This window comes from Borostomias antarcticus, assembly GCF_949987555.1.
Source record: "Borostomias antarcticus genome assembly, chromosome: 13".
NCBI classification, from domain to species: Eukaryota; Metazoa; Chordata; class Actinopteri; order Stomiiformes; family Stomiidae; genus Borostomias; species Borostomias antarcticus.
This window is the reverse complement of record NC_140246.1, coordinates 9,399,889-9,418,352: the sequence shown is the minus strand read 5'-3', so window position 1 is coordinate 9,418,352 and position 18,464 is coordinate 9,399,889. Positions and strand designations below refer to the sequence as shown.

General features: G+C 47.0%; 1 protein-coding gene across 1 annotated transcript; it reads left to right on the top strand.

The window, feature by feature from the left end:
• The first annotated feature begins 1,888 nt into the window (after nucleotides 1-1,888).
• On the top strand, nucleotides 1,889-18,148 carry tnpo3 (transportin 3). The gene is made up of 23 exons (XM_084447536.1): nucleotides 1,889-2,150; nucleotides 4,235-4,435; nucleotides 4,864-4,937; nucleotides 5,135-5,291; nucleotides 5,896-6,039; nucleotides 6,486-6,661; nucleotides 6,782-6,920; nucleotides 8,706-8,852; nucleotides 8,941-9,048; nucleotides 9,194-9,285; nucleotides 9,453-9,592; nucleotides 9,737-9,928; nucleotides 10,233-10,324; nucleotides 10,491-10,567; nucleotides 11,159-11,219; nucleotides 12,462-12,602; nucleotides 12,688-12,804; nucleotides 13,376-13,470; nucleotides 13,673-13,829; nucleotides 14,932-15,099; nucleotides 15,437-15,549; nucleotides 17,160-17,252; nucleotides 17,447-18,148. Exons 1-22 carry the CDS (start codon nucleotides 2,031-2,033, stop codon nucleotides 17,218-17,220), a joined length of 2,772 nt encoding a protein of 923 aa, XP_084303662.1. The 5' UTR covers nucleotides 1,889-2,030; the 3' UTR covers nucleotides 17,221-17,252; nucleotides 17,447-18,148.
• Nucleotides 18,149-18,464: the final 316 nt, after the last annotated feature.

The following is an 18,464-nucleotide window of genomic DNA, read 5'->3' as shown; positions in this document are numbered from 1 at the left end:
TAGTTGTTTAATCTTTGTGCGTATGTCCTTGTGATTTCCTGTTAGACTTTTGAAAGCTTTTGAAAAATGCAATGACAAAACCCTAGCCCCGCCCCTCCCTTTAGGCCTCCCTCCAATGTAATTTATATATTTCTGTTTCTGGAAAACCAAAGTGTCTACAGGAATGCTGAATTTTAAGATAAAAGTAGATGCAGACGTGTCCTCTTTTTATTCTTTTATTTAGGGAGGCAAGGTGATAACAGAAATATGGTCATTATACTTCCCCTTTACTCCTGAACATTTTAGTTTTTCTGGGTAGTGTCCCCCCTCCCGCCCTCCCATAAAGACATATTCCCATAAAGACATCTTCTAATAATCTGTTTGCTCTAATTTGCTTCAATCCACAGCAGATAATAACAGAGGAAAAGGCAGACAGATGACATAGGCCTTCTCAGGATAGAATTCATCCCCAGGCCCAGAGTTGTATCATAACCAAGCTGTGTCTTAGATGCATGGGTATGATATGACCTGAGTTTGGGGGTGGGCAACATCAAAGGACACCCCTACCACAGATAGTGGTATAGGTTAATATGCTTAACTAACATTTTAAATGTATTGAACTATACTTTAATGTAAGGATGCAGAATTAATTTAAGAAACATACAACGATGGCACAAACGTGTAAAATGCAAAAAGTGGTAAATGTGTAGACTAAAGTTATATACATATTCTGTACAAACTAAATGGAATGACTTGTATCATTTGAGCATGCCTTTTTCAGCAGAACTTCTGTGAAATACCAAGAACAATGCAGAGAATCATCTGTATACTGTATGCCACACGCTGACTTTTGAGGGTTCCCAGGGCATTGTGGGAGTTCCCAACAAAGATATCTATTATAGTCATTATCACTCAGAGAACCTAATTTGTTATGAGGGAAACCCCTTGAGATGCTTTGTATATCTCTAATAATGCTTTGTATATCTCTAATAATGCTTTGTATATCTCTATACTTATCTTATAAGATAAGTCAAGGGAAAGTTGGCCCCACAAGCAATGTTGGTGACCTGAGGGTACACAGAGACATTATCCAATCAAGATAAACATCTTAGCTACGCTACTGAGTGAGTGAGTGAATGGATGAGTGAGGGATTGAGTGAAGATTAATCAAGAAATACTATCAGGATCCACCCTCTTAAGCACCTATTGTATTTATATTTTGCTACTCTTGGAAGCAATTATTGCAAGTTGCTTTGGATAAAATTGTCTACTAAATGACTATAATGTCAATGTCATTTTATTTATATAGCACCATTCATACAAATTAATGTAACACATAGTAATAATTAATCGACTAGCACATAGTAATTAATCCACTTAGGTCAGCCCTGGGCAGAAATATCCTAGGCTAGGGTGGTCTGGGTGTATGGTATTATTCTTTGTAAAAAAAAAAAAAAAGAAGTAAAATAAAATAATAATATATAATAATAATCATTATATATATATATATATAGTATTTTTATTTTTTATAAAAGCTTCTTATTTTTGCAGATGATGCCCATGAAATGGAACCTTTGTGTCCCTGTTACAAACTCATAAATTAGAAGGTTTTTTAATGTCTATATCTCCTTATTTTCCAATTTGACCAAGGCCTGCACTTAAACATGATGTTGCATTCCTTAGGCAATTCTCTAAGCATTTGCTGTCATCAGTGCTTGACGGTCAACTAGAAAAAGATTCGAGGTGCACTTGATCTACCAAACTATTTTATTAGAACCAACGTTTCCAGATTCTGTTTAGGGTATGGGACACTCCCATGGGACCCTGCCTTATAATATGGGCGGTAACTTTAGTTCCTACTCTCTATTTCTAGACGAGGACCTTTGACGGCGCACGCGGGGAACCTGTGCAAGATTGAGATGGCGGCCGGAATAACGAGCACAAGGACTGAATAGACATCAGTACCCCGTGTAACTGTACTCTCCTGAGGAAGCCAGCGCCTTTAAATTTACCCATATAGATATCTTCAACCTACGACATAGCATAGCGCTATGGAGGGGGGTAAACCGACACTTGCACTCGTGTATCAAGCCGTGCAGGCTCTTTATCATGATCCAGACCCCGCCGGTAAAGAGCGAGCCTCCGTGTGGCTCGGGGAGCTGCAGAGATCGGTAAGAATGTGGAAGAGGTGTGGGGACTGTGGATGGGCCTAGCTAGCTAGCCTCTTGGAAGAAAGCCATAGCGTGGAAGGCCTTTGCTCAGCACAACATTGCATCAAACTATGTGGTACTTCGCCTCCAGTTCATATTTATGAGATGTTACGTTTAAGTTGGCTAGTTTGGCCAAACGTTTTCTAGCTAGCCGACATCGTTGCAGCGAATGAATGAGTGTGGCTACTGGCTAACAATCAGCTAGCTTGCTAGCTTCACACGGAAGCAAACTATTGTAGTTAGCATCACCCAGTTAGCTAATGCAAAGTTGCATGGCTAATGGGCATCTCTATGCTTGCAATCTAGCAATTTAACAGTTTCATAGCTAGTGAGAGATACATTTAGGCCTACATTGCTTTAACGTCTATGCTAGCGAGACCAAAATACTCAAATACTGTCTGAAAAACCCATGGGGATTTCTGGGAGCAGCAAATTCGGCCGGCAGTGGGTAGCTCGCTAGCTTACATGACTGGTAGCTTCCATGACTGGTAGCGCTTACATGACTGGTAGCGTAAGTTGGCTAACATAAGCGTTAATCAGCTAACGAAGCTTGCAATCTTGCCAAACTGTTGTGCGGCATTTCAAAGAGGGACGTGTTGACGCCTCGGAAATGTTTGCTTCCATGTTATCTGGTAGTATTTGACTTAGCTAAGAGCTTAACTAATGTAGGGGAGTAAATTACCTAAGAGCTTAGCTAATTATAAACAATGACCCGTGTAAAGTTAGCTAACGTTCTCTAACGTTGGAACAGTTGTGTTTAATGTCCGTATTTGTTTGTTCTCTTGTGAAGTTGCAGCATCTTTATTTCCGCATATTCAGACTATATTACTCCACCTCTTGCTTTGAGCAGCAGAATGTGTCATTCAAACACGAGAACCTACTGTGGAAATAATTTACACCGCTTTTCTAGCTAACTCGATCCCTTTGGCATGTGTCTCTGGACATAGAATGTCCAGAATTTGGTTTGCATGGGGAATAGGTTTCAGAATGCCTGATTTGCCCCTCTGTCAGTCGAGGGTTCTTGGCATCAGTCGAAAAACATTCTTGCCACGGGAGGTAATGCAGCATGACATAGGGAAACTGCTTGATGTGTCTAGGCTAAGAGCACACAAACCTTGCAGCCATGCTTGTATATGTTTACATGAACAGTAGTGACATCAGCTACCACCATGTTTGCTCTCATTTGTGGAATTTGGAGGGCTAATTTTGGGAGTGCAGATCCTATGTGACCTGTGTGAGTGAGTGTGTGAGAGAGAGAGCATGGTGTTATGTCAGCAACTTTTCCCATGGCTCCCAATGGCAGGACATACTGAGCATTGACTGACATCAGGGGAAGCACAACTGACGTTTTCTTTCCCAGCAAACAGCTAAAAGCACTTGTCCTTCTCTGGACACCTTTACATCTTTTATATTTAACAAAGGTTAGTCTGAAAAATATCATGAACCTTTTGGGGGAAAAAAGTCCCCCCCCCCTCTCTTAGCCTAAACCAAAATAGGGCCCAGATATAATGGAGCATTGTTAAATTCCTTTGTCATGCATATTTTGTTGGAAGGTTTGTCAGTTGTTTGAGTGTGTGGTTAGTGGTTACCAGCAGTAAATGTAAGCCCACATGCTGTATTTATAGGCCTGGGAATTTGAAGAATGTCATGCAGTGATCACACACCTTTTGAGACACTACACACTCAGCCAGCAACTGGCAAGTCGGTAGGCTTAGGACTGGATTGTTTTTATGTTTGATTGTTTGCTTGTCACATTTTCTGCCAGTGTATTTAACATTAGTCTACTAGCCAGCCACCAGCCATCAAATGCACGGAACATAGCGTGGAAGAGGCTATGGGAGTTCTTGTATTGTGCTTTTACCAATAATTCACCTATAATGCACATGACCAGAGGTAGGCAGGCTTGCATAAGCTGACTCTGTTGCCCCCATCCTGTTTGTAGATGTACGCCTGGGAGATATCCTCTAACTGTGCCCCCCCCCCCCCCTCATTTGTAGATGTACGCCTAGGAGATATCCTCTAACTGTACCCCCCCTCCTTTGTAGATGTATGCCTGGGAGATATCTGACCAGCTTCTCCAGATGAAGCAGGATGTGGAGTCGTGCTACTTCGCCGCCCAGACCATGAAGATGAAGATCCAGACGTCATTCTTCGAGCTCCCCGGGGAGACCCACATCGCCCTGCGAGACTCGCTGCTCTCACACATACAGAGCCTCAAAGACCTCTCCCCCGTCATCGTCACCCAGGTAACACAACCCCGCCCTGCCCATCACTGTCCCATTGGTTGGAACAACCCAGATGCTCCAGGTTATTGTCATGCAGGTATCATGATTCATTGTCACTCACTGGGTCACAGTCCCCTGAAAGTCACTAAATCTACTGTGTCTTGAATGCCTGTTCCCTGATCGCTTCTGGAATGTAACGCCAGATGTTTAAATGTCCCAGTGGTTTACCAGCGCTCATGTCTGCCAGGGAACCTAAACACAAACCTTAGTGTCTGATTTGATGTATGAACTATAAGGTTGTGTACTTGAGTTGAATCGACATGTGTAACATATGTTCTCCTTTGATCGCTCATAACACGTTCACCCTGATCCCCGGTCTCATCTCATTCTCTCTCTCTCTCCCTCTCTCTCTCTCCCTCTCTCTCTCCGCCACTTTGTTTCTCTGTCAGCTGGCTCTGGCCATCGCAGACCTCGCCCTTCAGATGGCCTCCTGGAAGGGTTGTGTTCACACCCTCATTGAAAAGTAGGAAATAAAAGCATTGGCAACTGGTGCAGTTTCATCCTCTAATTGGCGTGTCTGTGAAAGTGTGTGTCTGTGTGTGAACAGCGTTAAATCTTCAATACCGCTCCCCCTCTCTCCCTCTCCCTACCTCTCTCTCCCTGTATTGATTTGCTCTTGCCTTGCATGTTAATCTCTCCCGCTCCTCGCCGCTCCCCCAGATACAACAATGACGTGGGCTCCATGATGTTCCTGATCGAGATCCTGACCGTGCTCCCAGAGGAGGTCCACAGCCGCTCCCTGCGCATCGGAGCCAACCGCAGGACGGAGATCATCGAGGATCTGGCCTACTACTCCAGCACTGTGGTCACTCTACTGGTAAGGCTCTCGCTGTCTTTCGCCGTTTTTCCTCTTTTCTCTCTCTCTCTTTTGTGCTTTCTTTCTCTCTCTCTGCCTCGCTCTCTCTCTCTTAACCTGTCCTTTTTCTCAGATTCATCAGGTTGTTTTGCACCTCGATAATGCTTCCTTGTTGCTTTTTGCGCATGCACACACACACACACACACACACACACACACACACACACACACACACACACACAGTCCCGTCCTAAAGTAGAGCATGCTGGCTAAGCAGAGATCCCCTGGGTGTGTGCTCTCATTAGTGTCTGTGGGACCCAGGGGAGCGGCCTCATTATCACAAGCTTAGGGGCAAAAAACCAGTCTCTTTGTAGCAGTTCCATGACCACGATAAAGAACGAGCCGTTGGGCATCTCGGTCGTCGAGATCAGACCAGAGAGTTGGTTAACTAAAGGAAACAGTGAACAGACCGTACAGCCATGGGCATCACTGGAACCACACACAAACGGATCACCCCTGTTGTATTCCATCTCCTGGAGAGCTTGCACATATGAAGACCTTAAGGCATTGTGGTGTGGTAAGTCGGTATGATGATGATGATGATGGTGATGGATGTGTTGTCCAGGTGACGTGTGTGGAGAAGAAGGGCAGTGATGAGAAGATGCTGATCAAGGTGTTCCGCTGTCTGGGCAGCTGGTTCAACCTGGGGGTCCTGGACACCAACTTCATGGCCAACAACCAGCTCCTCATGGTCCTATTTCAAGTGCTGGTCAGTCTCTCTCTCTCTCTCTCTCTCTCTCCCCCTCTCACCCCTTTTATCATTCACTCTCACTCTCACATGACTAGATACATTTGAACATTACTCTAGGTGCATTTGAACAGCACATTTCAAAGTCCTCAATTGGTTCACAGTCGATGTGTGAACTCTATAATGTATGCACTTTTGGAATGTAACGACATAATGCATGCAGAGCCACTGATGCTCTGACTCTTCACGGTGCTCCCTCTCGCTCTCTCACCTCCTCTCTCTCCTCTCTCCCTCCCTCTCACCTCTCTCCTCTCTCTCTCATCTCTCCCTCTCTCTCACCTCTCTCTCCTCTTTCTCTCACATCTCTCCCTTTCTCTCTGTCCCTCTCTTTCTCCTCTCTCTCTCTCTCTCTCTCTCTCTCTCTCTCTCTCTCTCTCTCTCTCTCTCTCTGTGTGTGTGTTTGGCAGCAGCGGGACGAGACGTCCACCAACCTGCACGAGGCTGCGTCGGACTGCGTGTGCTCGGCGCTGTACGCCATCGAGAACGTGGACACCAACATGGCGCTGGCCCTGCAGCTCTTCCAGGGGGTGCTCACGCTGGAGACCGCCTACCACATGGCCGTGGCGCGGGAGGACCTCGACAAGTACGGCGCGCCGTCGGCTCCGCTCGGATGGACTACGAACAAACGAGGAAGTTTGCCTGACCCCCCCCCCCCCTTCACCTCCCTCTCACCTTACCCCTTCTCCTCTCTTTCGTCTTTCAGAGTGATGAATTACTGCAGGATCTTCACGGAGCTGTGCGAGACGTTTCTGGAGATCACGGTGCGGAGCCCCGGACAGGGTATGGGAGACCTGCGGACACTAGAGCTACTGCTGATCTGCGCAGGACACCCCCAATACGAGGTACGCACAACGGACAAACCCTCGCTCTTCCTTATGGTTTCTCCAGTACTCTCTCTCCCTCTCTCTCTCTCTCTCTCTCTCTCCCTCTCTCTCTCTCTCTGTCTCTCTCTCTCTCTCTCTCATGCTCTTTCGTTCTCTCTCATACTCTCTTTCTTTCTCTCTCGCGCTCTCTCTCCAGGGCTTGACGTACAGTTGAATTTGCGGGCCAGTGGATTTTCAAAGTTACTGGTCCCCAATGTTGTATCACTGGCCCAATGTTGTATCACTAGCCTGGAAGATATAGCCAAATTTTGCTAACGCTTAAACAGGACATGCATGACAAGCATTTTATAGAATCAGATTTCAGTAGTTTGTCACCGAGTGAAGAGTGCTTCTACAAGTGGTTGTTCATCATCAAGCCTCAGAAGAATGACGTGATATGAGTACATTTTAAGTCAATGTTTGTGTTGATGGGATCTAGTCAGCAATTACTAAGAACTAAACCTTCAAAAATTAGCTAGTTGGCTATCTATTTCACTTAAGAGCTGTCTAATGTTCTCACTCACTTGTGTGCATACGCTGGCATTGATCGGCAAAGCTTGCAAAATACTTCTCCCTTCTCCTCATCGTACCCTAGACAAGGCCAGCGATCTGGCCAGTGAGGCTGGGTTTCATGCTCCCTGTCATTATCGCGCAGTGCTTCTGGTGAAAGGTGGTTTATTTTTTCAGTTTTTTTGCCAGGTTTTTGGCCGGCAGCAGGTGCCTTCAGAAACATTTTATTAGCATTTAGTAGACGTATTTAGCAACAGTCATTTAGCAGACGCTTTTATCCAAAGCCATTTACAATAATTGCATTTAACATAGGAAAAGCCAATGTACTACTTGCCAGAACTCTCAAGTGCATCTCCTATCTAAAACAAGTGACTAAGAGCATATTCTAGTGCTGAAGGCAAAGTGCAAGAATAGCAATCTAAAATACAATGGGTGCTTAAGAGGGAGGATCATTGTAGTATTTCTTGAAGAGCTGAGTTTTGAGCCTGCAGCGAAAGATGGGCAGCGAGTCTGCTGTCCTGACGTCAATGGGCAGTTAATTTCACCACTGCGGGGCCAGGACAGGGAAGAGCCATGACCATGTCGATCGACCGCAGGGGCCTCGGAGTGACGGGGCAACCAGGCGCCCCGAGGTAGCAGAGCGTAGCGGCTATTGATTAGCGGCTATGTACAAGGTGTTCAGCTGGCTTGTCTTCACATTCAAGTTCTTGCGTTACCACGGCCAATCAGAGTAAATGCTCGGAGGTTTGTATTTTTTGTCACACACAGCTTACAGCTGGGGCGAATTGTACTTCACTCCCGTCCAAATGTAGCAAATTTTAAACGGTGATGTGTTGGAACACTTTGCTGAGAAAGCGTGTCGTTCAACCTGGAAAGCCTAGCAAGACATAAACGTTTTGTTGGGGCTGAACTCACCCGTAATCATTGTGTCTCCGTGCTCTCTGCCTTCATTGTGGAATGTGACTGCAGCCGCGGTGCCTGCTTATTCTCCGAAAACGATTCCTAGTCTCTCAAATTTGTTTTATTATTGGAATACGCTATAACACGCTTGTAAGCGCTTATATATATGATCTTAAAGTTATGCTTGCACTGGCCCAAGCGGGCCATAGAAAAGCGTTATTTACTGGCTCGGAGGCATTCAAGACAGCAGCGGGCCAGTGCTTATGACTCACTCACTCACTCACTCACTCACTCACACACACTTAAGGCGGCTTTGGATGTGTTTAAAGTGTGAATTTCCGTGCTTCCCTCCAGGTCGTGGAGATCTCCTTCAACTTCTGGTACCGTCTGGGGGAGCACCTGTACAAGACCAACGACCCGGCGCTGCACGGCATCTTCAGGCCCTACATCCAGAGACTGCTGCACGGCCTGGCCCGCCACTGCCAGCTGGACCCCGACCACGTACGGAACACACACACACACACACACACACGCCTTTTATCTCGTATGTCTGATTGTTTAACCGTTTGGTTTCTGGTTTGTTTCATAGGAGGGGATCCCAGAAGACCAAGATGACTTTGGGGAGTTCAGGATGAGGGTCTCTGACCTGGTGAAGGACGTCATCTTCCTGGTGGGCTCCATGGAGTGTTTCTCCCAGGTACGGGACCTCGAGATGGAGTCCGGATGTCATATCAGAGGTCAGTTTGGTCAACTGAACGCATACGTAACATGCTCACTTACTATGTGTATCTCTCTCCTTTCTCCTCTCTCCTCTCTCTCTCCTCTCTCTCTCTCTCTCTCAGCTCTACTCCACTCTGAAAGAAGGGAACCCTCCCTGGGAGGTGACTGAAGCTGTTCTCTTCATCATGGCTGCCATCGCCAAGAGTGTAGACCCGTGAGTGTCAGCGCCTGCTCCCACCTCACACACGCGTCCTTCCCCAGTCTGTGTTCATGTGTAGCAGACACATCCTTCCCCTTTGTATATTTGTGTTGCAGACAAACCCCTCCCCTTCCCTTCTTTGTATATGTGTAGCGTATAATTCCTTCCCCCCCCCTGTGCAGCGAGAACAACCCCACCCTGACGGAGGTTCTGGAGCAGGTGGTGCAGCTGCCGGAAACGGTCCACATCGCCGTTCGCTACACCAGCATCGAACTGGTGGGGGAGATGAGCGAGGTTGTGGACAGGAACCCACGGTTCTTAGGTATCTTAACGGCCCTACGTAACAGCCAAATAAAGTCTGTGTGTGTCGGGTAATGTTACGATCTACAGTACCAATACTGCCTGTGCGTGTTATGGTATTATATGATGCTATATGACCTTTGACCCCGTACCACCTCCGCCTCAGACCCTGTGTTGAGCTACCTGATGAAGGGGTTGAGGGAGAAGCCGCTGGCATCGGTGGCAGCCAAGGCCATCCACAACATCTGCTCGGTGTGCCGGGACCACATGGCCCAACACTTCCAGGGCCTGCTGGACATCGCCCGCGCCCTCGACACCTTCGCCCTGTCCTCAGACGCCGCCGTCGGACTACTCAAAGGTGCGCTCGCTTAAACCAACAGCAGCCCTCGGCCGCCATCTCTCACCCTTCCTATCTTTCTCTCACCCTTCCTCTCTCTCTCGCTCTTTCTTCCTCACCCTTTCTCTCGTCTTTGTCCTATCTACCTACCTGCCTACCCACCTCTTTCTCTGTCTCACCCTTTCTCTCTCTCTCTCCCCCTCGTTTTTTCCTCCCTCAAACTGTTTCTGCTAGCCCACCGGGACTGTGTTCAGTTTTGCGGTAGACCCGTAGTCCTTTCCTCGGTCTGTATCTCCGTGGTAACGCTGGCCGCCTCCCTCTGCAGGTACGGCGCTCGTCTTGGCCCGCCTGCCCCTGGAGAAGATCTCCGAGTGTCTGAGTGACCTGTGTGCTGTGCAGGTCATGGCCCTCAAAAAGGTACGTGGGTTCTGGCCAGATGAAGCGCACCTAAGATTGTAACGTATAGAGAGGTTTATCAGAGACGTAAGATTGTAACCTACAGTATAGAGATCAGAGATGTGAGTAACTGAGGAGTTCCTTTTCTGGCCCATTTGTTCCGATGTGTGTCCCCCCCCTCCCCCAGCTTCTGGCTCATGACCCCAGCAACGGGAAGACGTCCGACCCCACTGTCTGGCTGGACAGACTAGCGGTCATCTTCCGGTACGTTCACCTCAATCATTAGTCACGGTCGCTGACTGAGGCAAGGACATGCAGAGCTGCAGGAAGTTTGGGTGTTGGTGGTATAGCGTGGCTACTTCTTGTGACAAGCTCCAAATCATCTCGTAATTCATCCTATAGCTCTAAAATGGCATTGCTGGATATGTTTTAATTATATTTGTCATTTTAAAAACACTAGTGGAAAACAGCGTTTCTTGATGTATTCGTTGATTTGGCCAACATTTCATACTCGCTACGAGAACAGTCATCTTTCTGACATGCATGTCTGGGTTAGCACCTGCTCTCCATTTGTATTGAAATACAGACGCAATTACTTGTCCCATACTTGGTGTTAAATGAATCCCCCTACTCAATGTTGAAATGCCCAAGCTTGCAGGTTAATTAAAGCAAATTGGACCAGCTGTGTATCTTGCATATTTGAGTGACACAGTCCTCAGTGCACTCCACTAGCTTGGACATTAACAGCACTGATAAAACCTTGAGCACACCAGGCTTTACCTTTAGTGCATCAGCCCGTATGTGCTATGTTGATTATATTGAATGATCCCAGCGTCTGCTTGCTTGTCTCTCCAGACACACCAACCCCATCGTAGAGAACGGACAGACACACCCCTGCCAGAAAGTTATCCAGGAGGTAAACCAGCTGTCTCCTTTCTACCTCCCTGTACTATAGAATACCTCTACCTCCCTGTACTATAGAATACCTCTACCTCCCTGTACTATAGAATACCTCTACCTCCCTGTACTATAGAATACATCTACCTCCCTGTACTATAGAATACCTCTACCTCCCTGTACTATAGAATACCTCTACCTCCCTGTACTATAGAATACATCTACCTCCCTGTACTATAGAATAGCTCTAACTCCCTGTACTATAGAATACCTCTACCTCCCTGTACTATAGAATACCTCTACCTCCCTGTACTATAGAATACATCTACCTCCCTGTACTATAGAATACCTCTACCTCCCTGTACTATAGAATACCTCTACCTCCCTGTACTATAGAATACCTCTACCTCCCTGTACTATAGAATACATCTACCTCCCTGTACTATAGATTACATCTACCTCCCTGTACTATAGAATACCTCTACCTCCCTGTACTATAGAATACCTCTACCTCCCTGTACTATAGAATACCTCTACCTCCCTGTACTATAGAATACCTCTACCTCCCTGTACTATAGAATACCTCTACCTCCCTGTACTATAGAATACCTCTACCTCCCTGTACTATAGAATACATCTACCTCCCTGTACTATAGAATACCTCTAACTCCCTGTACTATAGAATACCTCTACCTCCCTGTACTATAGAATACCTCTACCTCCCTGTACTATAGAATACCTCTACCTCCCTGTACTATAGAATACATCTACCTCCCTGTACTATAGAATACCTCTACCTCCCTGTACTATAGAATACCTCTACCTCCCTGTACTATAGAATACATCTACCTCCCTGTACTATAGAATACCTCTACCTCCCTGTACTATAGAATACCTCTACCTCCCTGTACTATAGAATACCTCTACCTCCCTGTACTATAGAATACCTCTACCTCCCTGTACTATAGAATACCTCTACCTCCCTGTACTATAGAATACCTCTACCTCCCTGTACTATAGAATACCTCTACCTCCCTGTACTATAGAATACCTCTACCTCCCTGTACTATAGAATACCTCTACCTCCCTGTACTATAGAATATCTCTGCCAGCTTACCAGTAAGGCCATGGCTCAGATCATATTGATTATTAGATATTGATAGATAGATATTAATTAGATTCATTATTAGATTGATGATGACTATATTGATTTCTGTTGATTTTAATGTGTGTGTGTGTGTGTGTCTCTCTTTCCCTGTAGATCTGGCCTGTGCTGTCGGAGACTCTGAACGCACACCAGGCCGACAACCGCATCGTGGAGCGCTGCTGTCGCTGCCTTCGGTTCGCCGTGCGTTGTGTAGGCAAGGGCTCTGCCTCGCTACTACAGCCCCTGGTCACACAGGTGTGTGTGGTGTGTGTAGTGTGTGTAGTGTGTGTGTTTCAGGTGGTGGGTTTGTACCAGGTGTTAATTGTGTGTTTTGTTTCAGATGGTGAGTGTGTACCAGTTGTATCCTCACTCCTGCTTCCTGTACCTGGGCAGCATCCTGGTGGATGAGTACGGCATGGAGGACGGCTGCAGACAGGGACTACTGGACATGCTGCAGGTAACACACACAGGGACTACTGGACATACACACAGGGGCTGGCAGACGGACAGGATACACACAGCCAGGAGTTGAAATTACATTTTTAGCTCACCAGCCAAATGTCTGGTAGATGAGAAATTGTACCCGCCAAACCTTTTTTTTTTTACCAGCCAAAAAATAACATTTATATAAAGCCTTTTTGTGTCGCGTAGACATACAGTACATTTAATCTGCATAATAACATGATATGGTGGTGAATAAAAACAGTGATCAGAGCAGATTCCTGGTGCCACAGCTCCACAGCACGGGTGGTGTTGTGGTCCTGTCCCCCTGAATACTGATGTTTTGTTGCAAAAAACGTCACCTGCCAAAGTGTCGGGTGACTTCCAAAACATACACGCCAAATGCAAAATATACCCACATTTGGCGCTTGGCGGGTGTTAATTTCGAACCTTGCACACAACAGTCTACGGCAGTAACTCGGTAGGAAAAACCACATAGACTTCCACAGTGAGCTCGCCAGAGAGAGAGCTGCAGTTTAAACGTCCCCGGTTGCTTTTTGAGCTTTGTCCCTCCTCTGTTCCCTTAGGCTCTGTGCATGCCCACCTTCCAGCTGTTGGAGCAGCCCAACGGTCTGCGGAACCACCCGGACACGGTGGACGACCTCTTCAGACTGGCCACCAGGTAATTGGATATGGCGTCTGTGCTAGTTTTACCAGTTGTCAGCGTAGTGCAATGTGTCTATAAACCTTCTCTGAATGACCAGAAACCTTCTCTGAATGACCAGAATGAGGGCAAACCTGCCATACGAGTGGTCTGTCTCTCTCTCAATCCCTCTCTCACTTGCTCTCCCTTTATCTGCCCCCCCCCTCCTTCCCCCCGGCAGGTTTGTCCAGCGCAGTCCCGTCACCCTACTCAGCAGCGGCATCATCGTCCACATCATCCAGTGTGCCATCGCCGCCACCACACTGGACCACCGGGACGCCAACTGCAGCGTCATGAAGTTTGTCAGAGATCTCATCCACACGGGGGTCAGCAATGACGTGAGTCACCCCCCACCAGATACACACACAATCACTGGTCTCACCTTTACAATGACAATCTGATCAGGCACTGAGTAGCTAACAGGGTTTTTTCTGCATAGAGGATTTTTTGGCGCCCCCCCAAAGACATTTTAGTCAGAGCCAAAGGAAAATCACCAGTGCACCAAAATGCTAAAAATTTAGAATAAAAATAGCAATTCAAATCCTCTCCAAATGTGTTTGATAGTTTGTTTCAAGTGCAGCCCATCCCTCTTTCGTGCATTGTCCATGGTTTGGACCACTAGTAATCAGTCACCTTATATACTGTAAATGAATAAACGAGGCGGAGACCGTTTTCCATACGTCTGGCTTCTTTTACTGCAACTCTCAAACTGACGTTACAAAATCATATATGACTACTACAAAGAATGTGACGTAGCCTACAACTGACGGTGATAGGCTAACATTATAACACGAAGTGAAAAAACAGTTTTTGATTTGGGGACAGTGAGGTGTCTGGCTATCATAAAGAGTTTGTTGGCAAATAGATTTGACAGCTGGACAATTTGTGTTGCACAGCAAATATGCAGTATCCAACACTTCGTTCATGGATAGCTAGCAATGGTACAGCAGACTATGGGATTTGCTCATTTGGGTTGCTGTCAAAGCCGGCGCATTAATTTAGATCAGTAATTAAACTTCAGCCGAACTACGTGTGCGTATACACGGTTTTAACCCACGTCTGCTGGCCAATCAGAAAAGAGTATTAACCCAGGCCATGGTATAAAGGCCTATATATGCTGGTAGGCTACTTGGCATAAAACTGAGGTTTCCCCTAAAAATTGTGTGCGCATCACCCCCCCAAAGACCCATTCTGAGCCAGGAAAAACCCTGAGCTAAGTCAATAAAATGATCAATCGATTAACGGCCATTTGCTGACCAGTCAATGTGATCATTTCACACAGTCCGTCAATTAGCTTGATTCTCTGTACAGATCTCCTGATGAAGTCAATGCATTATTTGACTCATAGGATCTCTAAATCTGGTTCTGTCCTGGCTAGTTGATAAATCAACTGGTGGCCCAGTGGTGTACTGCTTTCCCATCTCTTACTGTGTGTCGCAGCACGAGGATGACTTCGAGGTGCGGAAGCAGCTGATTGGTCAGGCCATGGAGCAGCACGGGCAGCAGTTGGTCACCCAGCTCATGCACACCTGCTGCTTCTGTCTGCCGCCCTACACACTCCCAGACGTGGCCGAGGTGCTGTGGGAGATCATGGTGTTCGACAGGCCGGTGAGTGTAGCTCACTCTCTCTCACTCACTCACTCACTCACTCACTCACGCACTCACTCTCACTCATATACAGTATATACTCACTCACTCACTCACTCACTCGTATACACACAAATCTAGTCCATATCTACTCGGCTGACCGAGATTCATCTAGTGCACCCACAGTCTAACCACAAGATGGCGCTTCAGGAATGTCGTTTCAGCAGCTATCTGTCGGGTCGGAGACCTCTGTGACTCTGCGTCTTGATACGAAACCACAGATTGTTGTGGTTTGGCTGCTTCTCCCTCATGTGTTCTGGCTGATTTTTCCCTCAACGTCACTGTGGTTGCTTCACAGACATTCTGCCGCTGGCTGGAGAACGCACTGAAGGGGCTTCCCAAGGAGACGTCGGGCGGAGCGCTCACCGTCACACATAAACAGCTCACAGACTTCCACAAGCAGGTCACAAGGTGAGCAGGTCCTACAGATACACACATCTACCCAACGTTACACACACTCCCTGCCTGACCTGTCTGCAACCCGCCACCCAGACCGGTATTGGTTTCTCCAGCTGCCGGTAATCTGTCCTGTCAGCTGTTGTTGGAAAAACAGCAGAACCTGCACTTCCACTCCGATATTTGGCTTCACATATGTACATTTTTACCTCCGCCCCAGTGACGGCGCAGGGCAAGGTGATGTTTTCGGTGACGTGTGTTCGTCCGTTTATTGGTTTGTTTGTTCGTTAGCAGGATTAAGCAAAAACTACGACTGATTTTCATGAAACTCGGTGAATGGGTGTAGCATGGGCCAACTTAAAACCATTCCATTTTCCAAATTAAACGGCTCTATCTCGACATGGGAAGGTCACAGAGACGCAGGGTTAATGGCATAAAGCTCTCGACCTAACAAGTGCAGTGATGCCAAACACGTCCTGCTCGCACGCACAGGGTCACAAAATGCATTCATGGGTGGACGTCTGTGCTCTCCAAGCACCATTTCTAGTCTTTATGTATTACTTAACAGCAATAAGGCTTTTTCTTACATGCCGACGGGCCCTTTGACCTCTTCTGCAGCAAAGACAAATTTTAATGTAACACCAGATATCCATTTGTTTAGACTGATCCAGGGTCAGTTCTGTATGGTTACCCTCCCAGGCCCTGTTCAGGCCATGGTGAGTGGAGGCTGTTCTTAGTGAGGTGATATATGTTGATGGTATTGAAGTGTCAATGGCCGAAGAAGAAAGTAGTTTGCCGGAACTGAATTGTAGATCAGGTTCAACATTTATTTAGTACAACACCATACAGATATCCAGGTCAGTCACAGAGAAACACTTTGGCAGTCAGCCTTCCCTAATCATACAACATGGTATTCAGCTTGTCCCATCTTTACAGTGGGTGGTCTGTACCTATACATAGTTTCAGTCCGACTATGACCTTATTCCTCAGTGGGCAGTGAGCTTCTTATGGATGGACACTTGATCTCCTCCAGACACCTGACCATGACCAACTAAGGCATGTATATGTTCTTGTGCTGAGAATAGCCAGGGCACTTGAGACAAACGCCTCTTCTCATGAGGCCAGCTCCTACCCAGTGACTCCAGCAGGCGGAGCCACGCTGCTCCGTTGTTCAGGAGCTCGCGGAGCGTGCCCGGGCAGGCTGCTCCAGAGGTAGCTGTGGAACGTTGGAGAACAGGAGCGGAGAGAACCAGGCTGGGTTCCCCCCCCCCCCACCCCCCCCCCTGTGGCACGCTCGGGCTTGTCCAGAGCACCGATCCCTGCTCTCGCCTGGGTTACCAAACGGCTGCCGTCCACGGAGAGCAGAGTTTGAGCTGGAGGCGGAGTAGACATGATTCTCTAGTCAGCCGGTATGCGCTGTCTGGATGATTCATGATTCTGTGGCAAAATCTCCTGATTTCTATTCCTCTTTTTCAGTACAATGAATGTATTACTTTACAAGCTAAATCCAACAGTGCAAAATCAGTAATGGGTAGACAAAGTAAAACAAAAAAATACAAGGGACATACAGTGGACAGTACCATTTAGAGAGAATGTGTATAAATCTCTCTCCTCCCTTTCTCCAGTGCGGAGGAGTGTAAGCAGGTGTGCTGGGCCGTCCGGGAGTTCACCAGATTATTCCGATAGCCGTGCCCCAAAGAGCTCTGCCAGAACACCAGGTAAGACGCCCCAGATATAGAGCACACCCTCATACCCCACGCCCCGCAGTTTCTAACACCCCTGCACCCTACACCCAATAGTTTCGAAATCCTTTTCACCCCCTTCCTTCTAGATCCTCTTTCTAAAGAAACATGCTTGTCAGAAATGCCATGGCCAGTGTCTGAACTCTGACTTTTTTTTTTGTCTACGTCAGGTTAATTCTTTTGTTGGCAAACGTTCAGAGGTGACGGCAAAGGCGCTGAAGACTGCAGACGAGAATCTAAAGGGAACTCCTACTGGAAGGATGGGCGGAACTCGGCACTGTGGAAAGCCAATAAGACGCATCGCTAGGCCCGGAGTGACAGGGTGAACCGCGTATCGGCTGAGAACAGGAGCCCCCCCCCTTCGGCTCCCTCTTGGTCCCCTGCCTCACTGTCGCCCGTAGCAACAGGTGGCACCGGGGTTGAAAGGGGGCAGGACGGGGGTGTGGCCCCAGGCAGGACGGACGTTCACCTACTCAAAGAACCGTAATGGATTAGTTCTGCGTCAGTTGGATTTCTACAGGATCCATCTTCAAAAAGAACAAAAAGCTTCAGACAGGAAAAAAAAGGATGTGCCTGGTTGCAAATCATAATGCATCAAAAAAAGACTTGTAAGTTTTTAAAAATTGAGAAATGATTTATTTTCATGGACGTGTCTTTAGAACTTTAAACATGGTCTTGCTGTCCGTGCCATAAGAAATATGAATAGCAAACCCATGATGCCCTTCACAAAATGGCTGCCAGTGCCTGTGAGGGGCATTTAGGAAATGGCGGAAGGGGAATGCTTGATTTGGCGTCACCTTTGACCTTTTTAAACATGTTGGCTGGAGTTTTACTGTTATTTTGCCAGGAAGAGTTGTGATAAGGTAGGTCGAGCTGGCAAAACCTTTTTTTTTTTTTGTTTGTTCCAACTGGTCCAGTTTCTTGGAGAGGCAGACACTACCATCGGCTATGTAGCCCTGTTGTGAACAATAAAAACGACTGTGAGGAACAAACATATCCTTGTTCTGTGTATCATGTTTTAGCTGTGAGTCTTGTAGACATCAAGACCTTTGGCACTGCACACAAACCCTTCACCTCTCATTCTTTCTGGAAACCAGTTGAACAAGGTGTCCATTGTTGCAGAGCCCCTAGTCTGCCAGACAATCCTTACACACTTCCATATGTGCACCATAGAGTAGCTCTCACCTA